Source organism: Watersipora subatra, chromosome 9 (assembly GCF_963576615.1).
Source record: "Watersipora subatra chromosome 9, tzWatSuba1.1, whole genome shotgun sequence".
NCBI classification, from domain to species: Eukaryota; Metazoa; Bryozoa; class Gymnolaemata; order Cheilostomatida; family Watersiporidae; genus Watersipora; species Watersipora subatra.
The window spans coordinates 54,375,032-54,394,008 of record NC_088716.1 but is presented as its reverse complement, the minus strand read 5'-3'; the positions used below and the strand labels follow the sequence as shown (position 1 = coordinate 54,394,008).

The 18,977-nt window shown below is 38.4% G+C and overlaps 1 protein-coding gene across 3 annotated transcripts in view; it reads left to right on the top strand.

Moving 5' to 3' along the window:
* Positions 1-18,977, top strand: part of LOC137403771 (rho GTPase-activating protein 20-like) — a 42,964-nt gene that overhangs the window by 22,240 nt on the left and 1,747 nt on the right. For all 3 annotated transcript variants that reach the window (XM_068089807.1, XM_068089808.1, XM_068089809.1), the window contains 9 exons: positions 2,772-3,085; positions 3,371-3,565; positions 5,484-5,637; positions 6,422-6,491; positions 13,647-13,760; positions 15,075-15,238; positions 16,603-16,770; positions 17,525-17,634; positions 17,859-18,686. In XM_068089807.1, coding sequence (XP_067945908.1) covers positions 2,772-3,085; positions 3,371-3,565; positions 5,484-5,637; positions 6,422-6,491; positions 13,647-13,760; positions 15,075-15,238; positions 16,603-16,770; positions 17,525-17,634; positions 17,859-18,686 — 2,117 coding nt within the window. The remainder of the gene's footprint in view (positions 1-2,771; positions 3,086-3,370; positions 3,566-5,483; positions 5,638-6,421; positions 6,492-13,646; positions 13,761-15,074; positions 15,239-16,602; positions 16,771-17,524; positions 17,635-17,858; positions 18,687-18,977) is intronic.

Here is an 18,977-nt window from a genome sequence, read left to right as displayed (position 1 = left end):
TGCTTGTCACCTCGACATGCTAGTCAAATTGTATGATCAGAGCTGGCAGCTGTATGGCATTTGCTTTCACCTATTATTCAATAAACCAATTCGGAGATGCCTTCAACTGTGTTTAGATGGCAGCCAACATTCATTTTACTTTTCCTAACTTTTGGGAAACTCACCGTTAAAACAAACATCTCAACTTCATTCTAAAAACATTTTTAAAACAATAACGTAAGCATACGATATAAACTTTGTTAAAATTGTTCAAAACAAACAATTGTACTTATTGAACAAAGATTCGATTATCTGTTATTATAAAAAGCTATTAAATTTTAGCGTGATCTCTTGCTAACGTTGATGGATAATTTTAGTTCAGTTCAAACAGAGTCATGGAGTCGTGTGCTGCAAGTTTCACATATGTGTAGGCAATTACCAGATGGTATATGGTTGCATCACATAACATACGTATGGTTGACAGGCAATATAATCTGCATAAATGTGCTCCTAAAATGCACATTTATAAGTATAATATATTTCTTTCGAATTTCCTTTGTTGTGGGAGTTGAACCGCATTTCTTTTGTTGTAGTCATTAACTCTAGTTGAAGAAATTGTGTTCTCCTGGTTAGTCACCTCCACATTGACAGAACTCTGTCCTTTGTCCTAACTATGCTGTAATTACCTACTCCATAATGGCTTATTTAGACTGGCAAAGGTTATTGAAACTTGATGCAATAAATAGCCTAACAATTCAAAAATAGAAACAGCGCAGCATCTTCCCATGTGAAATGCTGCCTGGCAGGCAATATGTTGTGGGTACAGTCTTATCTCATTTGCACTTACCCTAGTATTGGCATTGTACGTGATACATAGATAACTTGATCAGCTTTGTCACACAGTTATGATCATGCTTTGATATAACAGTTGTACTAGTCGACTAGTCGACTGCATGATCGGATTATTTAGTTTTAAATACCGTTTCACCAGAAAATTCTATAAATAGGTTACTTGATGTTGTTATGGTCACAGTTGACAAAATATGATCGGCAAGTTGCGCAGTCAAACAATATCATCGTTGTACAAGAGTGCGCAACTCCTAGTTTAATTTTGCAGCACTCGAGTTTATCCAGCACATATCTAATGTCAGTACTTCATCCGGCTGATAAGATGTTCAAGTATTGATAACTTCACAAACCATTGTCCTTCATATGTTTTATCTTTTCATGCAGCATTATCGAATCACCTATTGATGATAAAGAGTCGAGATATAATATTGGCTGTGTTTTTGACCTCACTGGTTTAGCTAGTCTGCAGAAACTTTTTTCCTGCTATTACAGCAAAATGTTTTACTAGTGATATAGAGTCTCAAGATTTTATCATCACAAAAAAGGAAGAGCTGCTAATCATTACAATCCGGTGTGATCCATTTGCAATATATTTTTAGCAAAATATTTCTAGAGGGCGTCGAAAAGGTTCTGTACGTAACACATCGATGGAAGATCGGAATCCAGAGATCTCATTTCAAACAGATTTTCGCTGTAAAATGTGTCCAATTTTAGTAATAGTATACGTGCCATTGTTAAGCTGATCAATGATTTGATGCTCTTATGATCTAACAATGGGTTATCTGAATGTCAAGTAGAAAATCACAGACCTCATTACATTGTTTTCCAGTTTTATCATAATAAACACAGCAGCCAAAGAAAAGATATTTGGTATGTGACCCTTGAAGGCCTTTTAACCCGAACTGACGACACAAAGTATCGCTTGCATCCTATTAACGGGTGTAAAGACATTGTTGTATGTCAACTACAATAACTCCTGCATTAAATTTACCTATCTACAAGTTAAAATTTGACTACATCAAAATTCCTTGTGCCAGCGATGGAGCACCTTATTGGAGGAGTATTAAAGATGAACTTAAATTAAATTTTTATAGTTTTTATGAAAAAGTACTGGTATTTTTCTATAATTTGTGATTGTTTTTTAAGTTTGAGGGTATCTGACTGCTTGAATAGTTCAAGATTAAAATCGACAAAACTTTATTAAAATTAAAACTTTCATAAACAAAATACATGTGGAATGATGTCACTAGTTGTTATTGTTACGGTAGTTGTTTTCGGCTATAGCGTCCAAGTTTGGTCTCCATTTGATCAGTCGCTTTGCAACTGTAGACATCATATTGCACTTTTGCTTGATCTGAGCGATCAAGTTTTGTCGATTATAATTTAAAAACATCTGAACAGTCAGATCACATCAAACATAAAAAACAATCGAAATGATAGAAAAATCATGATACTTTCTAAAAAAAATTACTACATTTAAAATTTTGTGTGAGTTTATCTTTAACCATAAGTGTCATCAGACTGTTTCGGAATTTCCTCGATAAGATAGTTATTTTATCTGTTAGTTATTACTAGTGTCTGTTGGCTCGCTGGTAACACGTTGCTAATGAACTTCACCAGTAAACCGAAGTGGCCTGTACCATTCAAGCCAACAGATTTCACCACGGCAGGCGCAGTCTGCAGGTTCAACCTCCTGTCCTCTTGTATATGGCTAGTGTTTTTTTACTGAAAGTGTCTGCTAGGAGTTTTGATGGAAAGGATGTCTGGCATCTTTATCACAATGATACCACGGGAAGCCTTTTCACTAAACGTCATCAATTGCTTATTATGGAAAACTGAGCTTACCTTTCCTCATTGCACACTGATTATCCGCAGACTCAACATTGATTGGTGATTTGTCTACCAGTGTAATGAGATGATAACTCTAGCTGTTTCTCTTGCAGATGGATGAGCAAAGCACCCTCTCAAGAATTGAGAAGCTTTTTCCAAATGATGATTTAGAACTCTCTACTCCAGAGGTCAAAAAAACACGAAGGCGTCGTTCTGCTCCGAGTCAAATACTACTTAAAAACTTTCGCCGCAGTGCAACTGTAGTTGAAAGTGGGAGTAGTAAACTATCACAAGATCTTCCAACTTCTGCTGAATGTATTTCACGGAGGTTTATTTTTGAGTCTCCTGTCCAACTGACTGCCGGCATGCAAACCCAAGACCGATACCTTTTTCTCTTCAATGATTTGCTGTTCATCGCCAAGCAAAGGTAGACAAAAAATTCTATTTTGGTTTACTTTGCGACAGTTTTGATGCAAGTTGACAGTGTTAGTTTAAAGTGCTGATAATCAATGCAATTTATGTAAATATCGTATTTTTAAATGCCACAAAACATTTGTTTGTTTAGTCAAGTGCGTACATTCTCCAATGATTTTTCAGGTAAGGGCTTAATTCTGCCTGGATTGACAACTCTTAATCTTTTAAATTATCTGAAAGTACTTTCATTAGTTCACATAATGCATTATAGAAACTCAAATTGTTAATTCTTTTTTAGGTCTTCAACAAGTTATAAACTGAAAAACCGGGTTTTGGTATCTGATATTTGGATCGGTGAAAGTGTCGCCGGAGTCAGCGAAGTCGGGAATCTCGAGCCTGTCAAGTCTTTTGTCATTGGCTGGCCTACTACAAATTACATTGCGACCTTTACATCTAAAGAGTTGAAAGATCGCTGGGAAGACAAGCTCAAAAAGTAAGTCAATCCTTGGGAGGAGACAATTCCATCATCAATTTTCTAGTTGACTTGGCAACAAAGCAAACAGGGTTTAACTTATTGACAAGTATATGTATCTAAACTAGGGTTTAGCTTAGATTTTCTTAAATTTCTAAGGCATTCAATTTCATTTAGCACGTTTCGTAAAACTCGCGATATAACTTTCCTTTTTGCATATTCTACACCCACCACTGCGTAAATCATTCATTGACCGCTGCAAATTCTCAGTAGACATGAGAATATATGATGATTTATGTGAGAAGGTCAATAATATTATATATACACCAATATTTGCTTTCGTAGATTATTCGCAAGTTATTGTTGACTATGGCTGAGGGAAAGCAATATTCATAAACTCTAGTCAGGCAGTCGGTCGCTTTTCATCTGTCAACAAGCGATAATTACTGTGAGAGACGAATACAATCCCTGAAGTTACACACTTGTTGATTATTGCTTTAATTTCAACTTAAACCTCTTTGACCCTCTACTGCTTCACACACCAGTGATCTACCATCGATGTCACATCCTGGCATTGTACTATCCATCTTGTTATTGCCGAGTGCCGGGACAGTAAAATCACACATGTAATTACACGTATCAAATAAGATTGTTGCACAAAATTATTTCTCCTCTAGAAGCGGAATATCGTCAAGAAAATTTGTTAATGGTCATCGCTCATTTGAGTCAAGCGAACTTGGTTCATTAGGTGCCTTTCTCTCGGCTTACTGTTCATATACACGGCCTGCGGGTAAAACGCATTATAGTATTTAGTGTCCGACTACGAGGCGTTACCTCGGAATGTCACCAAACAAATCATTCTTAACAAAAATGCGTTCATTTTGAAGTGACACAAGAACTAGTCGCACTCGTGTGTGAGCAGAGGGTCAGACTAGAAATGGGTGCATTTTTTGTACCAAAATCCTGATCAGTTTCTAATAAATTCTTTAGCAATCTTTTCAAAATTTGATGAACAGCACTGCTTGGATGTTCTCAACTAGCTAATAGAATTTTCCAGTCAAGCCAAGGCTGATGCACTGTGCTACATGAGAAAAGCGATGTCCGCAGAAATAGCTTGAAAGTTACACAAATAGCAACTGCCTATGACTAAAATTAGGTCGATCTTTTACATGATCAATTTTACTAAAATTTAAAATTAGCGTGTCAGTCAGTTCATGAAATGTTGTAACATGAACCTTTTTTTAATCTGCCCGACTGATGTACCATTTTAAGGGTAATTGAATTGTGATGTAACAACTGCAGAGGTCAGCAGTGTGGATTACAACATTAAAAAAATTTGCTCTTCTATTTTTGCTTTCATCACTTGAAAAAAATATTTTATTATTTAAAATTTTCAGCCATTATGATGATGATATGAGTGCTTTGGCAACATTTAGGAGTGATATTTCACACTTGACCTTTTTCACCAAGCAATATTTCATCAGAGCATTACTCTTTAAAACAGCGTTGCAAAAATTGTATTCATGCAATTGTTATCGGTCGTACGTTGCGACGTCTGTTCATGATTATATTTTGGTCAATCTGTAGATGTATCGAAATTTTTTAGAATAAATTTGTATCGTAGACGATACCTTTTTGTGCCAAGAAAATGTCACCAGCTTACTCAGTCTGTTGCCGATGTTTGCCAACTGTGATGCACTCTTGAACATTGACGCACCATGATATACTCATCTTAACTGTTTAAGCATGTCATCATCCCTTGGTCTATTCCTTCACTCCTCGCACTGCATTTCAACATATAATGACAAGACACAGTTATGAAATACATGGCTAAAAATGTTTAATTAATCACTTGCTGTATCCTTTTTTAGTGAGTCTTTCCTCGTGGTCCATACCCTGCGGTTTCACTAACCATAAGTTCACTTTCTTTGCTTTTTAGGCAGATCAATGAAGAACAGAGCAAGGAGCCATCGACCAGCCTGGATGTAGAAATTGTCGATGCTTCGAAACATGTAACCAAGATTACTTCCATCAGGAAACAAGCGGACGCGAAAGAGTTGCTTCATCAGGCAGTCGAGTCATTTCAAATACAGGTAGGTTGAACGGCTCTTGAGTTTCCTGCTACAGGGTGGTGACAGCTATCTGTAGGAGTTTTACAAACATTTTTCATTGTAGTTTTGTTTTAATTTTGTAAAATCAAAATTTGTTGAGCAATGTATTAAATCTGTCATCAAAGCTACAAAATCGCCTTGCTAAAACCGTACATCGCAACAGCTACAGTCGTCTGCCATTATCTCATTGCTGAGTTACGGACTGAGCTTCTGCTATTCTTAGCTGCAAGTTGTATTTCAAAGAAGGCAGCTGCGGTACCAAGGTCAAGGCATTTGATACTGTATTGTTGGCCAAATGTTTCTTGACACACGCGAAATGTGATCCAATTTGTGTTGGCAGTGTGCAGAACTGCAACTCCAATGAGTCGAGTTGCACCATTAACTCCATGTAACCTAATCTGGCAGACCCAACTCTTTACTTGTAAATGAGCACGTGCCTTTAATGTTTTATTTGTGGTGAGTGATATATCATTTCTGGAGTAAAATGTGCTTTCACGCTATCAATCCAAAGATTGTAAACAGATATTGTAAGAAGTCGTCTTGCCGCAGTGGTGTATGGTAATTTAACCTTAATCCAGAAATCTTATTGTTTTACAATGAAGTCAGCATAGTGTCTTGGTAACCCAAGTAGCCAGAAGATACAGTCGGCTAAACAGTGGCTGTGTTTATTAGTCGGTTGCCAAGGTCCTGTTACAACGGAAGCATTGGTGAGCTATCTACCTATATTTGCCCATGCTACCATTGAAGATTCTCTGATTTATTACAGATGGGCACCACTGCAGACTATCAGCTTTGGGTTTTGTCTACAAAAGACGATTCCGTCTACCCTCTGTTCGGTGAGTCTCATACTGTACCCAATAACATACCACATCGACCGTCGTATGTTTAGGTTTATAAACGTTCTGTTAATACAACCAACAATCTACTATCCCAACTCCTCCGAAATACTACTAGATTACCAACTCTCAAAACCCTCTTGTTCAACTCACTCAATAATTACTGATTTCTGTTCTTTTCATTTTGTTTCTTTTTTTCTTTTGGCACGTAACGAAAAACACTATTTTGATGATGATTACCAACGCCAAATATAAGTTATACATACTCAAGTTGTTAATACAGGGGAGACAATCATTCGACAATGTTCTAATAGAGTTTCATATGACGCCTATTACTACGTATTTAGATGTTGCACCCTGAAGATTTGGTCATTTGCCAACATCTCTGGCATGACCATGTTTGTATACAGACAGTAGATTTATGAAACAACCCTAGACAGACAGTAGAATTGTCTAGATGCTAGCCAGACAGGCATACTGGTACCTTCTTGACAGTAAGGTCAAAACAGGTGAATATACATGTGGTCATATGAGAGGGAGGTCCTGCAGAATTTGATGTGCAGTGCTCTGCTGTTGCTTGAATTTGCATTGGCCGGCACCAAAACTGTATAAGTTTTCTTTCAAATAAGACGGATTGGCGGCAGGTTTGAGCAGGTAATTATTGTTTTTGGATTGTAAGAGCAAGCAAAGGTCATAGGATTGTGATGAAAGAGCGAAACTGAGGCTGAGTAGAGAGCTAGTTTTATGACTCACTAGTTTTTCATTCTCCAAACCCAATCGTCATGATGATTGATGATGAATTGTTGTTCCCACAATAGTAAATACACCAGTCAGCTTGCTTATTCAAAGGTTCTTTATGATTGTTTTGTGTGTTTATCCTTTTCTTTTTGGTCAGTTTTGTAATAGTTTACCAATCAGAAGACCATTTTGTTTTTATCAAACTCTGCGTGACACCAATCATCACTTATCACTGGGAATCTTCCACCATAGAAGATGATAGCATTTACATCAACAGTTTGCACTCTGCTTCTTTTTTGTAAGACTAATAATGACTACCAGCGTTTTATTTCCTCAAATACCTCGGCGGAATGTTTCATAAAAACATGATGGAAATATGAAAAGAGAGAAATAAGAAACAATTTAGAATTGTCTATCTATAGCAACAAGCATGAATCTTTATCTAGAATTAGCCAATAGTTACAATAAAACAATTTACACAATGCTAAACTTAAACGTTTTTTAACATTATATTTGTCGTTTAGGCAGTTTTCGTTTGTTTAAATTTTGCTTTCATGTTATAATTCTTTATATTGTTAAATTGAACAGTACAGCGCAAGTAAAGAGACACATTTAACAATATTTTGAGTAACCATGATCAAATAGAAACTGTTCTCTACTGCATCTCCTTTGGTTACCAGTATTAGAAGCATTTAGAGTGGCACAAAAACACCCTCTTTGTTGTATTTATAGGTTGAAACTTGAAACCATTAAAGTTTTTAACTTAACAGCGACTAAATTATTTGTATAAAATTTACTACTAGATCAGCGTAAACAGTCAATAACTCAATTTTATTACAGCTTAAAAGTAATATAGCTCTTTAATAGTTTCAGTTTGTTTCCATCGCTATCTGGTTGAACAGGAGATATACAGCTGTTTCATAATACTGCGCTTACAGTGACCATCATGAATTTTTCATTCTTGTGCTACTTTAGTGATGAGTTGAATCAATAAGATGGTAGATATCTCTAGGCTTAACATCTGAGCCTGAGTGACAAACTAGTTCATTCACAAATCGTTTAAACCAAGGATTTGACAATGTTGGGTGGGTTGTCTCTGGCTTTGCATTTTTATAGAGGTGAATGAATATTATGCCTTCATAAAAGGGGTCCAAATATTACATCTTAATAGAGGTGAACAGAGATTACATCTGTTTAAAAATGGACAAATATGTGTTTATAGAAGTGAACAGATATGACATCTTAGAGTTAAACAAATATTATATCTTCAGTGACGGAAACCTCAGTGAATCCATAGAAGCCATAGAAGCAGTCGTCTCCTTTGTAAACTGATTCCTTGAACATTTTTTAAAACACGTTGTTGACACAGCAATGTCACTTTTTTTTAATAGGCCGTTGATGGCCATGGTAATGTGTAGTAGCCCGTTTCTTCAACATTTAGGAGGTGACGCTTAATTCAGTAGATAAAATGAATTTTGAAAGCCGGCCATAGTTTGCCCTAGCAAGGATTCTGTATTGAGTGATCCGCGCATTCTATATTGGTGGTTCACCCTAACCATTGGAACTCAAGAGCTTTGGCGTGCTAGTGAGGGTGGTACGGCTCACCCCACAAAACAAGCCGTGCTTGAGCGCTATTCAGTGAGAGTGCCTTAAGGGTAGTGACTAATACAGCATTGTGAGAATTGAATGAATGTTGGTGATTAGAGATGCGCTAGATAAAGTATTCGTAACAATAATGCTCGTTCACTGGCAACTCACTGGCACAAAGTCATAAGCTAAAGGGCGAGCTAGTCAGCTGGTTCGACACTGTCTCGCTTACTCTCTCGATGTCTCGACCAGCGCGATTTCGTTTTACACTTAAGTCAAGAAGCAAAAGCTGTACGGATATCCTTGAGCACTCCGAGTACAGATATCCCGATGGTGACTTGGCTGACTCGGATGAGGCGTGTGGTATAAGACTCTCTAGTGATTCTTACTCAGGTAGGCCTAAGGCTTCAGGTTTGCCCCTCTTTGCGGATGGTAGGGGTTGGCGTTTGATTATGTGTCAGATGATGGCAGTCATTGTGCTGTCGTGTTAGTGCAAACCAACAACTGGAAATCTATTGAAATTCCATTTGGCAGCTTATGGAAAGGCGATCATACCCTCGCAGGGCAACCAAAATTGAGATAATTATGCCATCAGTGTTTTGGCAGCAGTGACAAGTGATTGGTGTGGTTTTTGTTGACAGCTGAAGGTTTCCAGGGTTTGTACACAGCTTACATGGAAAGACTAGGGAGAATTTCGTAGTACAATTGAGTAATTACGCAATGTAGAATTGCGTACAGAATTATTGGGAATTGAATGAATGAATTTATTTACCTTTTGCGTGCTGTTGAATCACAATAGGGTTATTGTGCGTATGGTGAATTTTTAGAAGATGATTAGCGCGTCAGTGCATTGGAAAGTTTTAAAACGAAAGCACTTGCTTTCCTTTCAAACTTACCGGAACACATGCTGTTTGTTTATCTTTAGCAAAGGTTGCATTCTTTGTTTGTCGTTGAATTAGAGCAGTTTGCCGATTTGCAGTTGGCACACAATTTGACCATCAGGGTCGCTTAACTGTGCTATTTGAAATCTCAAACTGAGGAATTTTGTTCGAATACTCTAATCCCCCTATTCGTTAGCAAAATCCGCTTGGCAACACTGTCAATAGCATTATGAATGTAGAGCTGTTGTCCGAGACTAAATTGTACGGATTGATTGTGCGTGGAGCCTCCTAATTCTAATATTTAACATGCTTTTGTTTTGCTCTGAATTGTCAACTTTCAAAGCCTTATCTTTGAACTCGCTCAGGTGCAGTCGTATACGATGCGTCTGCAGATACGCTCTGTTCAAAGGCAAAGTTGGATGAGTTTCAGACGATTGTACAAACTGCACCAGGATCACTCGACCTGCGGCAGCTTGATAAAACTTGAGATGCTTTCTTTCAACATTATTTTGAAGGATGTTGCGCCTATCATAACATCAACACAAACATCTCCAAGAGTCATGACCATCAGTGGTTCGCGAGCAGTTTGCGAAAGTAACGATATGTTATGTTAAGCTGTCAAGATTTCTGCTCAGTCACAGCAAGCTATTACTAATTGCCAATCTAAACAATGGTGTTAACTTTCCTTGAGCTCCTCTTCAGCTTTAGGAAACTATAAGATGCTGGTTTCCTAGAACACTTGCTAAACGAAAGCTATTACGGCCATCTTGTGGATGGCCCTGTTCATCGTGAAACGACCCTTATAGCTAAAAATATGTGAAACAGCATTGCATTGGTCGACTGCGGTTGGGTACAAAGCTAATTGTGTACTCGCATGGAGTAATGTCCATCTTTTGTTATTCTTATGTTCCTTTGTTATTGATAAGGAGTATTGGTCTATTATATACATACTGTTCTACACAGATTTAGGCTATCGATTGTTCAGGCTTGCAATACACGAAGAGTAAATACTAAAATAATCTACTTTGTTTGCCCAACAAAAGTTCTATTATGTCCGTCTGTTGATTATTCCGTAACTCCTCATTGATCTGGTGTAGCGCCATCGGCTGCAGTGTATTGTGGTTGCGACTCCCGAGTGTCAAGTTGACAAATCAACATTCTGTAAAATGGATTCCAATTGGGATCCGGATTGGGACCAGGTACCTTTATCCGAGTTGCGCATTCAAAGTCGACCGAGGCTACGCAGTCGTACCAAGTCGGAACCTTCCTTTAAGCAGCTGATATCTGAGCGGTTCGGTTCATCGAGATTTGATGGGACTCGCAGTTTAACTGGCCAGCAGTTGGCCATGTGCCGAGAAGAACAAGGTAAGGATGCAGTGTTGTCAGTCACCATGTTGATGCGAATGCTCACCAAGCTGAGAGACTGAAAAGTAGGTATTTCGAGAACAGAGCGCAACTGCGATTAGTTTGCTGTTGTTACGGGCTGCCGTCGCAGTAAGCAAATATGTCTGAGCAAACAGTCTGCACATTCCTTATCATTGTCCCACAAAGGGTCTGCGTGTTTAATAAACTTTTCCATGAATATATTCTTTCAGTTTTATTGGCTGCCGCTGGACTTTGAAAAAATGCAACTGTATCACATTACAAAGCCTCGATGCATTGTTCTTTTTGATGTCAGACTGTTATAATAATTAGGGCTATCAGTGACACACTGCCTGAATACTTTCAATAATTAGATTAGCACCACGCGATTAAAATGCTAGTCTATTGCATAAGCTCCTATTCTAGCTTTAGCCTTTGTTTATAAAGATCTTTGGTGATAGATGACCCGTCTTTCACGATTCATTGGCCAGCTATTCCGTGAGGCAGGAGACTGACACTAGAGCATATTCAACTGTGCTCTGATAGGACAGTCTTGTTGGCCCATTGCTGCATAGATGGGTCATTCAATGACAGGTGCTTGCCACAGCAGCTAATGTCATCATGTACAACACAGTTTTGTGTGAATTTTAAGTAACTGTGAGTAGTTGACCAAATTGAATCATAGCGGAATAGTTATCGATCAGAGAATTCTACAACTTTGGATGTCAGTTACGAACTCGTAAAGCGGGAGAAATGAGTACGATAATGCAGGGCATGTCGAGGACTAGCCGGTCTCTATCAACATTGGGTCGAAGTAAAAGCGAACACAGAGAGAAGAGTTTGAGCCGATTAGGCTGCAGTCTTGACATTAGCTATAGAAGTATTAGCAGTAGTGAGTCGTCTTACTACGAGCTTGGCTCGCCAATCACACCAGGTGAGCTTTTGATGGCTGTTTTCGTCAGCAATCTCTCTGTTTGTCACTGGAGTAACGATGATGCCGGGTACAGTGAAGCATTTATAAGGGCAAACAAGCTATAGTGGTGCTGAGTACAATGCGATGTTAGCTATGCGTGCAAACAAGCTACAGATCTTGAAAGACATTTGTCACTTTTTTAAAAAGTGCAGTTGAGTTGTTCTGTCAGCAAGTCATCAATTCAGTCAGATTTTTCATCGAATAGCTCTAAGCTGCTAGGCTGACATGTTGTGGTGCTGAAATAGAGCTCATTGTTTAACAAACTCAGGCTATCTTTTGTACTCTAACATTGAGTAGTTCTCTCTTCCTTCAGCACACTACTAAACTGTCTCAAATGCATCAGCAGGTTTTAAAAATCATAAAGCTATTGGTATTTTTGTACTCCACATGAAGTACTTCTCTCTTCATTCAGCATTCTTCTAAACCACCTCAAATGCTTCAGTAGGTTTGAAAAACTTCATAACATTTCAAGTTACTCGTCATTAGTTGTAGTAAAAACAAGTGGCTGTATTTGTTAGGGGGGCTGGTTATGTGCCCAGAATCATCGGCTGGCAACGCTTACACCATTATTTGGAGACACGGAGTAACCTTTAGTTTATGGTCCAGCTAACTTCTTCCAGACTGCTTTACGTCCCATTGCCAGGGTTGCTATGATGATCGCTGGCAGCCCAGCCACGAGGCTGTTTATCATGCCAAGACTAGCCTTGATTATCACATATCCAGCGCTTATATTGGCCCAGTACTCCGATTGCAGATTTCAGACTATCTCTCACTGCCCTGTCTCTTGCAATAACATTGGGAGTATTGAGTCACGCACACAGATCCTGTTTAGAGAAACAGTTGCAACAGCTGAGCAAATCTGGGCTAGAATAGAAACATGCAAGCCGCATAACTGATAGCATTTCATTAGCATTGTCTTCAGGTCTCTAAGGCACTCCTTTTGTTACTTACTTGCCCAGTTACTCCTGGCTATCTCATTAATTGACAAGTGTTTTAGACTATCTTCAGATTGTTAGCGGCACAGCTGCCATATCATTTGGATATCTAGTAGATACATTATCGGGTCTAAACACTCCATTGTTATACTCTCTCGCTTAATTATCCGGGCATAGGCAAGACAAAATAAACAATGCTCAGTCACTTTACCATACGGCTATAATGCTACTAGGCAAACATTGCTTAAGTGAGATACACAATTGTGAGCATTGACAAACATGTTGTTTCTCCGGTTATTGTCTACCTGTTTGCACTGAGATGCGTGATATGTTTGATAAATGATTTGTTTATTTTGCCCAGCAACATTTCTGTAAAGTTCAATGTATTTGTTTCCCTGTATATTATTATTTATATTCTGAATCGGAGTTCGCTTCGCGAGGCCACGCCCAGAAGTTACCTAAGTGATATCAGCCATTACTGCTGACATGGCCAGAGCTCAACATAAAGTTGTGATATACAAGTTTTTCTGTCGCTGTTCGCTTCTGCTCATGCCAGCAGGGTTGTGCACTCAGCAATATGGTCAGCTGATCCTTAGAGTTGGCAGTTGATGACATGTGGTAGCGAGTGACCAGGTTTGAACTCGCTGTTTATTTACACTTTATTTATATATTATTGCAGGTCATGAACAGCCGTTTGCCATCCAGCTTAGTCACGACAGGGATGCCGAGGAATTGGATCCAAATATAAAGTGTCAGTTTATACTGAGAGAAAACAAGAAGCAGATGAAATTTGGTAAGGACATAGGATGGCTACACTAGTTATGTGAGAGCTGCGCTACTACAGCACTACAGCACTGCAGCGATGTAACGAGAGAGGTCTTACTAGTGCTAGACATACTAATCATTGCCTAGTACTTCTAGACAGGGCAGGCACTAATCTGCGCTTACCGTGATTAGCTACCCCTGTAAATGGATCACCATTAGGACGAGCTGCAGCAGTCCTGGCCAGCAGCAAGTTTTTTTCATGTCATCCGTAGAAGCGATTACAATGCATAACACCTGTTGCCTAGATAATCCCACACTCGGCTAAGGCATGATTTAAATAATAGCTGTACTGTGGCTCATCTAATTAACATATCTGCGAGCTAAAAAGGCAGGCGAAAGTCCTTGGCTACAGCATCTATGATTGGAATCGCCGGCTTGGATCCTGGGAATCGCGCAATTCTTGTACGTGTAATAGCTTTTCGCTGCGTTATTGCACTTTAATCAAGTTTGTCATAACCACTATCATATTGCCATCTTTTTGCTAAGACTCCAGTCTGCATTTGATCACTAGACTTTGCGCTGTCGTGATGTGCATACCATTGCTACGCTCTTCAGAGTACGCGAGTAACATAATTGAAAGCTCGTGTACTACATGTGTCACATTGTTGGTCGGAGTGTCGCCAACACTATGTCTTATAGGTCTTGGCTCGAGTTACTCCAACTTATGAGAAAATGTGGTGATCAAATAGCGAAGAATGGTCAAGCTGTTCTAGAAATATATTCGAGTATATGACACTGTGTTATCCTTCACTCTTACTTGTCCTTTCACTCTCTTTTAATTACCCTTAAAGCTTCTAAGAATGTACAAAAGTGTTAGGGAACCAGTTACCTTTTGTGCCAATGTACTTCACAACAGCAGCAAGCTTTTGAAAATATCTACTTATGCCTTTTGAAACTTGATGGATGGGGCAATGCAGCCATCCTAACAATAATGACATGCCCCTGCCATCCTATCACATCAATGATATACAAATGGTAACAATTAGCAATAGAAAACAATGAACGCTCCTGAGTTTTACATTTTTTGTGGTATAGTACTGAGAGTTTTATGAGGGTGGGTTAATGGCTATGGCAGATTGTTTGCTCTCAACAAAGTCTCCTGCGTACCCTCGATCATTTAACTCTCATCATTTCACCACCAAGACTGTATTGCGCATTCGTTAAACCATTAGCGAGGATAAAAAGGTCATATACTGGCTATGTTTGGCATGGCCTCTCATGATCAGAAGTCATTCTCAGCAAACACTTGTTTATTCAGCACACTTGCTTTATTTCTTTGTAGAACGTAAACCGCAGAAGTCAAAGAAGAAAAAGCTGGTCAACATTTTTAGAAAGACATCAAACAAATTGCCTTATTCCCCTCGATCAAATTCCATATCTGAAGGAAAAATTTTTGGACACCCTCTAGATGAGATATGCGATCCAGAGCTCCCATCCCCAGTTATGGTAGGCTCTTAGACTTTTCCACATAAGTTTATGGGGCTAGTTAGCACTTTGGCAGGTGAAATATTGAGCAAATACGCATGCATTGGCTCTAGCAATAAATACTGGCAATGAATGATAGCAATTTTTATGTATGTATTAGAATCTGTAGATATTTAAGTCTGTAGTTTTGTCACGACTGGCTTAATGATTTTCAGTGAGTAAAATTTTAAATGAACCCCAACAGGTATAGAAAGTAGTTGGATTTAATAAAAATTGAATGAATCTATTTAGCATGATAAAATGCAGTTTGAAATAAAGCTTCGTGAAAATAAATATAGTAAAATTATTTATTATATTCTACAAAGTATGCAATTAATACTTAAAACATACAATAAAAATTGTTAAGATTTTTATTGTAACTTATCAGTCAAGAAGGAAAGGTTTAACTCATGCTTTTCTCTTTAATTACACTTTGCAGAACAGCCATCCCAAAACCGGTGCTGTGGTCACGTTTCACAAAGTTTCTTATATTTCACTTGAAGTGTGTTCCAGTCTGCAGCTTGAGCAGATTGACTGAGTACAGCTCGTGAGCAGATTAACTGAGTACAGCTAGAAAGTTTAGTAGTAGTCTAAATAAAACAGTTTGATTTTCGTTCAGCCACGAAAACTAGGTACCTTTGATGCAGGTTAGACTGCTGTTTTCCATCGCTACGACAGCTAATGATTCACAGGCTATACCCAGCGGCTCTGCCGTCAGCAACTCTAGCCAAATGTTTACATTGTGTAAATTAATTTGTTCTCCAGCGTAAGATTGCGTTCAAGTTCAAACTACCAATTCCTTCTTGATATCTATTTATGGAGATTTTGTGGTGGCAAGGGAGCTGACTTCTATCAAAAGTTATTTAGCAGAAACCAAATTAGTTCCTGATTAGAAGAAAACAAACTAAAGCTATATTTGTTTTACGACATATTTTTTACAAATTTAATATACCGAAGGAATAGCCACCTTAAAAGATAAAAGACATCAGAATGTCTGTGGTTTTAGTTTGTGCTCAAGTCATGACAATAAACAGGATAAAGTTATATATGCAATCTCAGTGGACATTTCAAGAATAATTGCAAATCTGAGCTATTAATACACACTCATGGAGTAGTGGTTGGTTCTACAGTGCACGTACACATCCTCGAGAAACATCGGGTGTACTTCCACCTGAATTCGATTGGTCTAATATCGTAAAAGTGACAGCTGCCTAAATTACCATGCAGAGCAGTCATTGGCTTAATGCACTCCACTAGTTATCAGGTATGGCTGATCATAAGCATGCCGGTAGACCAATGCTTAATAAATCGCATAATTCAGTGATTGAAATGTTGTTCTGTCACAGGAACTGCTTGAAAACTTGTACAACTATGGCCCATTCACCACAGAGATATTCAGAAAACCATCGAATGCGAAACGATGTCAAGAAATGGTTGCATTTATGAACTCAACTGATCCAGAGGGCTGGTGCAAAGGTTGTCATAACGGCATTCTCTATGCATCAATACTCAAAGTGAGTTGAAAGACCTGCCTAAGCTGTCAATTTCTTACCATTACTGTGCAATGCATTATGGCTTCATGGTATTGTGGATCAAGATCGCTTAAAAAAGAATTCAACTTCTTAAAAATAGAAATAGAGAGGTTCAAGATGCAACAAACAAGGGGAAATGCCATGGATTAAATTATTCATGCTTTTTCCAGGCTTGCTATCGGTAGCCCTATGCATCCGGAATTAGCATATTTCGCTGTAGACAATTTCCAACACGATTAATGACTGGAGGCAGACTTCAATGCACAATTATATGATTGCTAATTTGCTTGAACATATTTATCAATAATTGATTCCGTTTTTCAACAGCGCTGTCATTCACATGTTTTGCAAAGAACAATGCAATCACCAAGCTTGCTTTCTATCAATATACATTTTGGCCTCCGTAGCCTCTGCTATTGATATCACTGATAATGAGCTTAAGTTCTACTGCTTCAGCGAACCTTCATCTACTGCCAAACATCCAATGAATCCGCTGATTTTTATGTAAACAAGCTTGAGCACCAGGGAAAAACTACTCCTTTTAAAAATGTATAGCGTGAATTCCTTGGCTATAGCAGTACTTTATGTACACCTATGTTGTATATTGGTGCAGTAAAAATTTATGCTTTCTGTTGGTCTCGTAGACATTTATGTTCATATGTCCAATGTATTGGATATACATTGGACATCCATATATTGGAGTTGTAGACATTTATTCCATACATGACTGTTTTAGACATTTCTTCGAGAGCTCCCTGGCAAAATTTGCTGTTCAGAATTTTACAACCAGTGGTCAAATGCCATCAACCTGAGCCACGATGAGGATAAAATAAAAGTGCTACAAAAGTGAGTTATTCTTTTTGTGTTTTCAAGTCTCGCAAATGTTTGCTTTTTTGAATGTTATCTATTCGATTGACATGGAAAAATGAATAAGGCATACGATTACATGATTGTCCATTTCACGTGCTTATTGGACACTAGTGACATTCTGTCTCTCTCCGTGTCTCTTTGAATTAACTGTCTCTTTGAATTAACGGTACAGAACACTAAAGAATGATTATTTTTATTAGAATCATCGAGAAGTTGCCGAAAGGAAATCAACTTCTCTTGAGGTATATCATCTGCATTCTGAGCCACATAGCTGAGCGATCCGATGAGAACCTGATGACCTCTTATAACTTGGCTGTTTGCCTCGGGCCTAGTCTTTTATGGAATGAATCTGCAGAAATGTCTGAACAAGAGGCATCAAGCAAAACTGTGCCACTTGTAGTGCAATTTCTCATAGACCAGTGTCAATTGATATTCGGAGAGGACATTCTAAATATATTTGGACATTCACCAATCGCACCACTTGATTCAGATACTGAAGAGGTTGGAACCGTGGACACAATTCATACTAGATACAATGACTCACTCGAGTCGCTGTCAGACACTGAAGCACCAGTATTAGGCGGACTTACACAGATGAGCCCTTCTTCATGCTCAAGAGATTCTGGCCTCATTCTTAGTGACCCACATGAAGATGTGGGTGAACATTCAGACGATCATTCACGAAGGCAACAACTTATTAAATCTAAATCGTGTGATTCGCTACGTCCTGACAATAAAAACCACCATACCATTTTACCGACCTTACAAACACAAGTATCTAGTGACTCTCTGGATTGTGATGACGAATATGTTGAAGTGGGCAACAGTTACAACTACCTATTGACCAAGTCGAATAGTGGAGTACATCTGTATTTTGAAAAAGAACCAGAAAGAACGTCATCACACAACACTTCAAAAATAAGCGAGAAACTAAGAGCCCGTCTTGCAACAGTAGCCAATCGATATGCGGAGACGCCAATTTCACCGGAAGTCAGTTATTCCAGCAGCGACTCTGAAAAATCTCTGAGGTATGTTTGCTTGAACCAGCGTAATGATGCAGTCTACGTATGGCATACACAAATGATCACGCCATGCTCTATTGCTAAGGGCATTAGTAAATTTTCTACAATAGTTATGTGCTAAACTATTTGAAATATCCAGAGTCATAAAGCTATGCACTCATTGAAATATGATGAGGTTAAATTTGTGACCTTATTAGAGTGTATAACATAAATTGCCATTGCTGTTGTTCATGTACATTCCTTTGTAATGCACGAAGTTCTTTATCTGGATCTAGTTTTCTACTTAATCAAAATCAT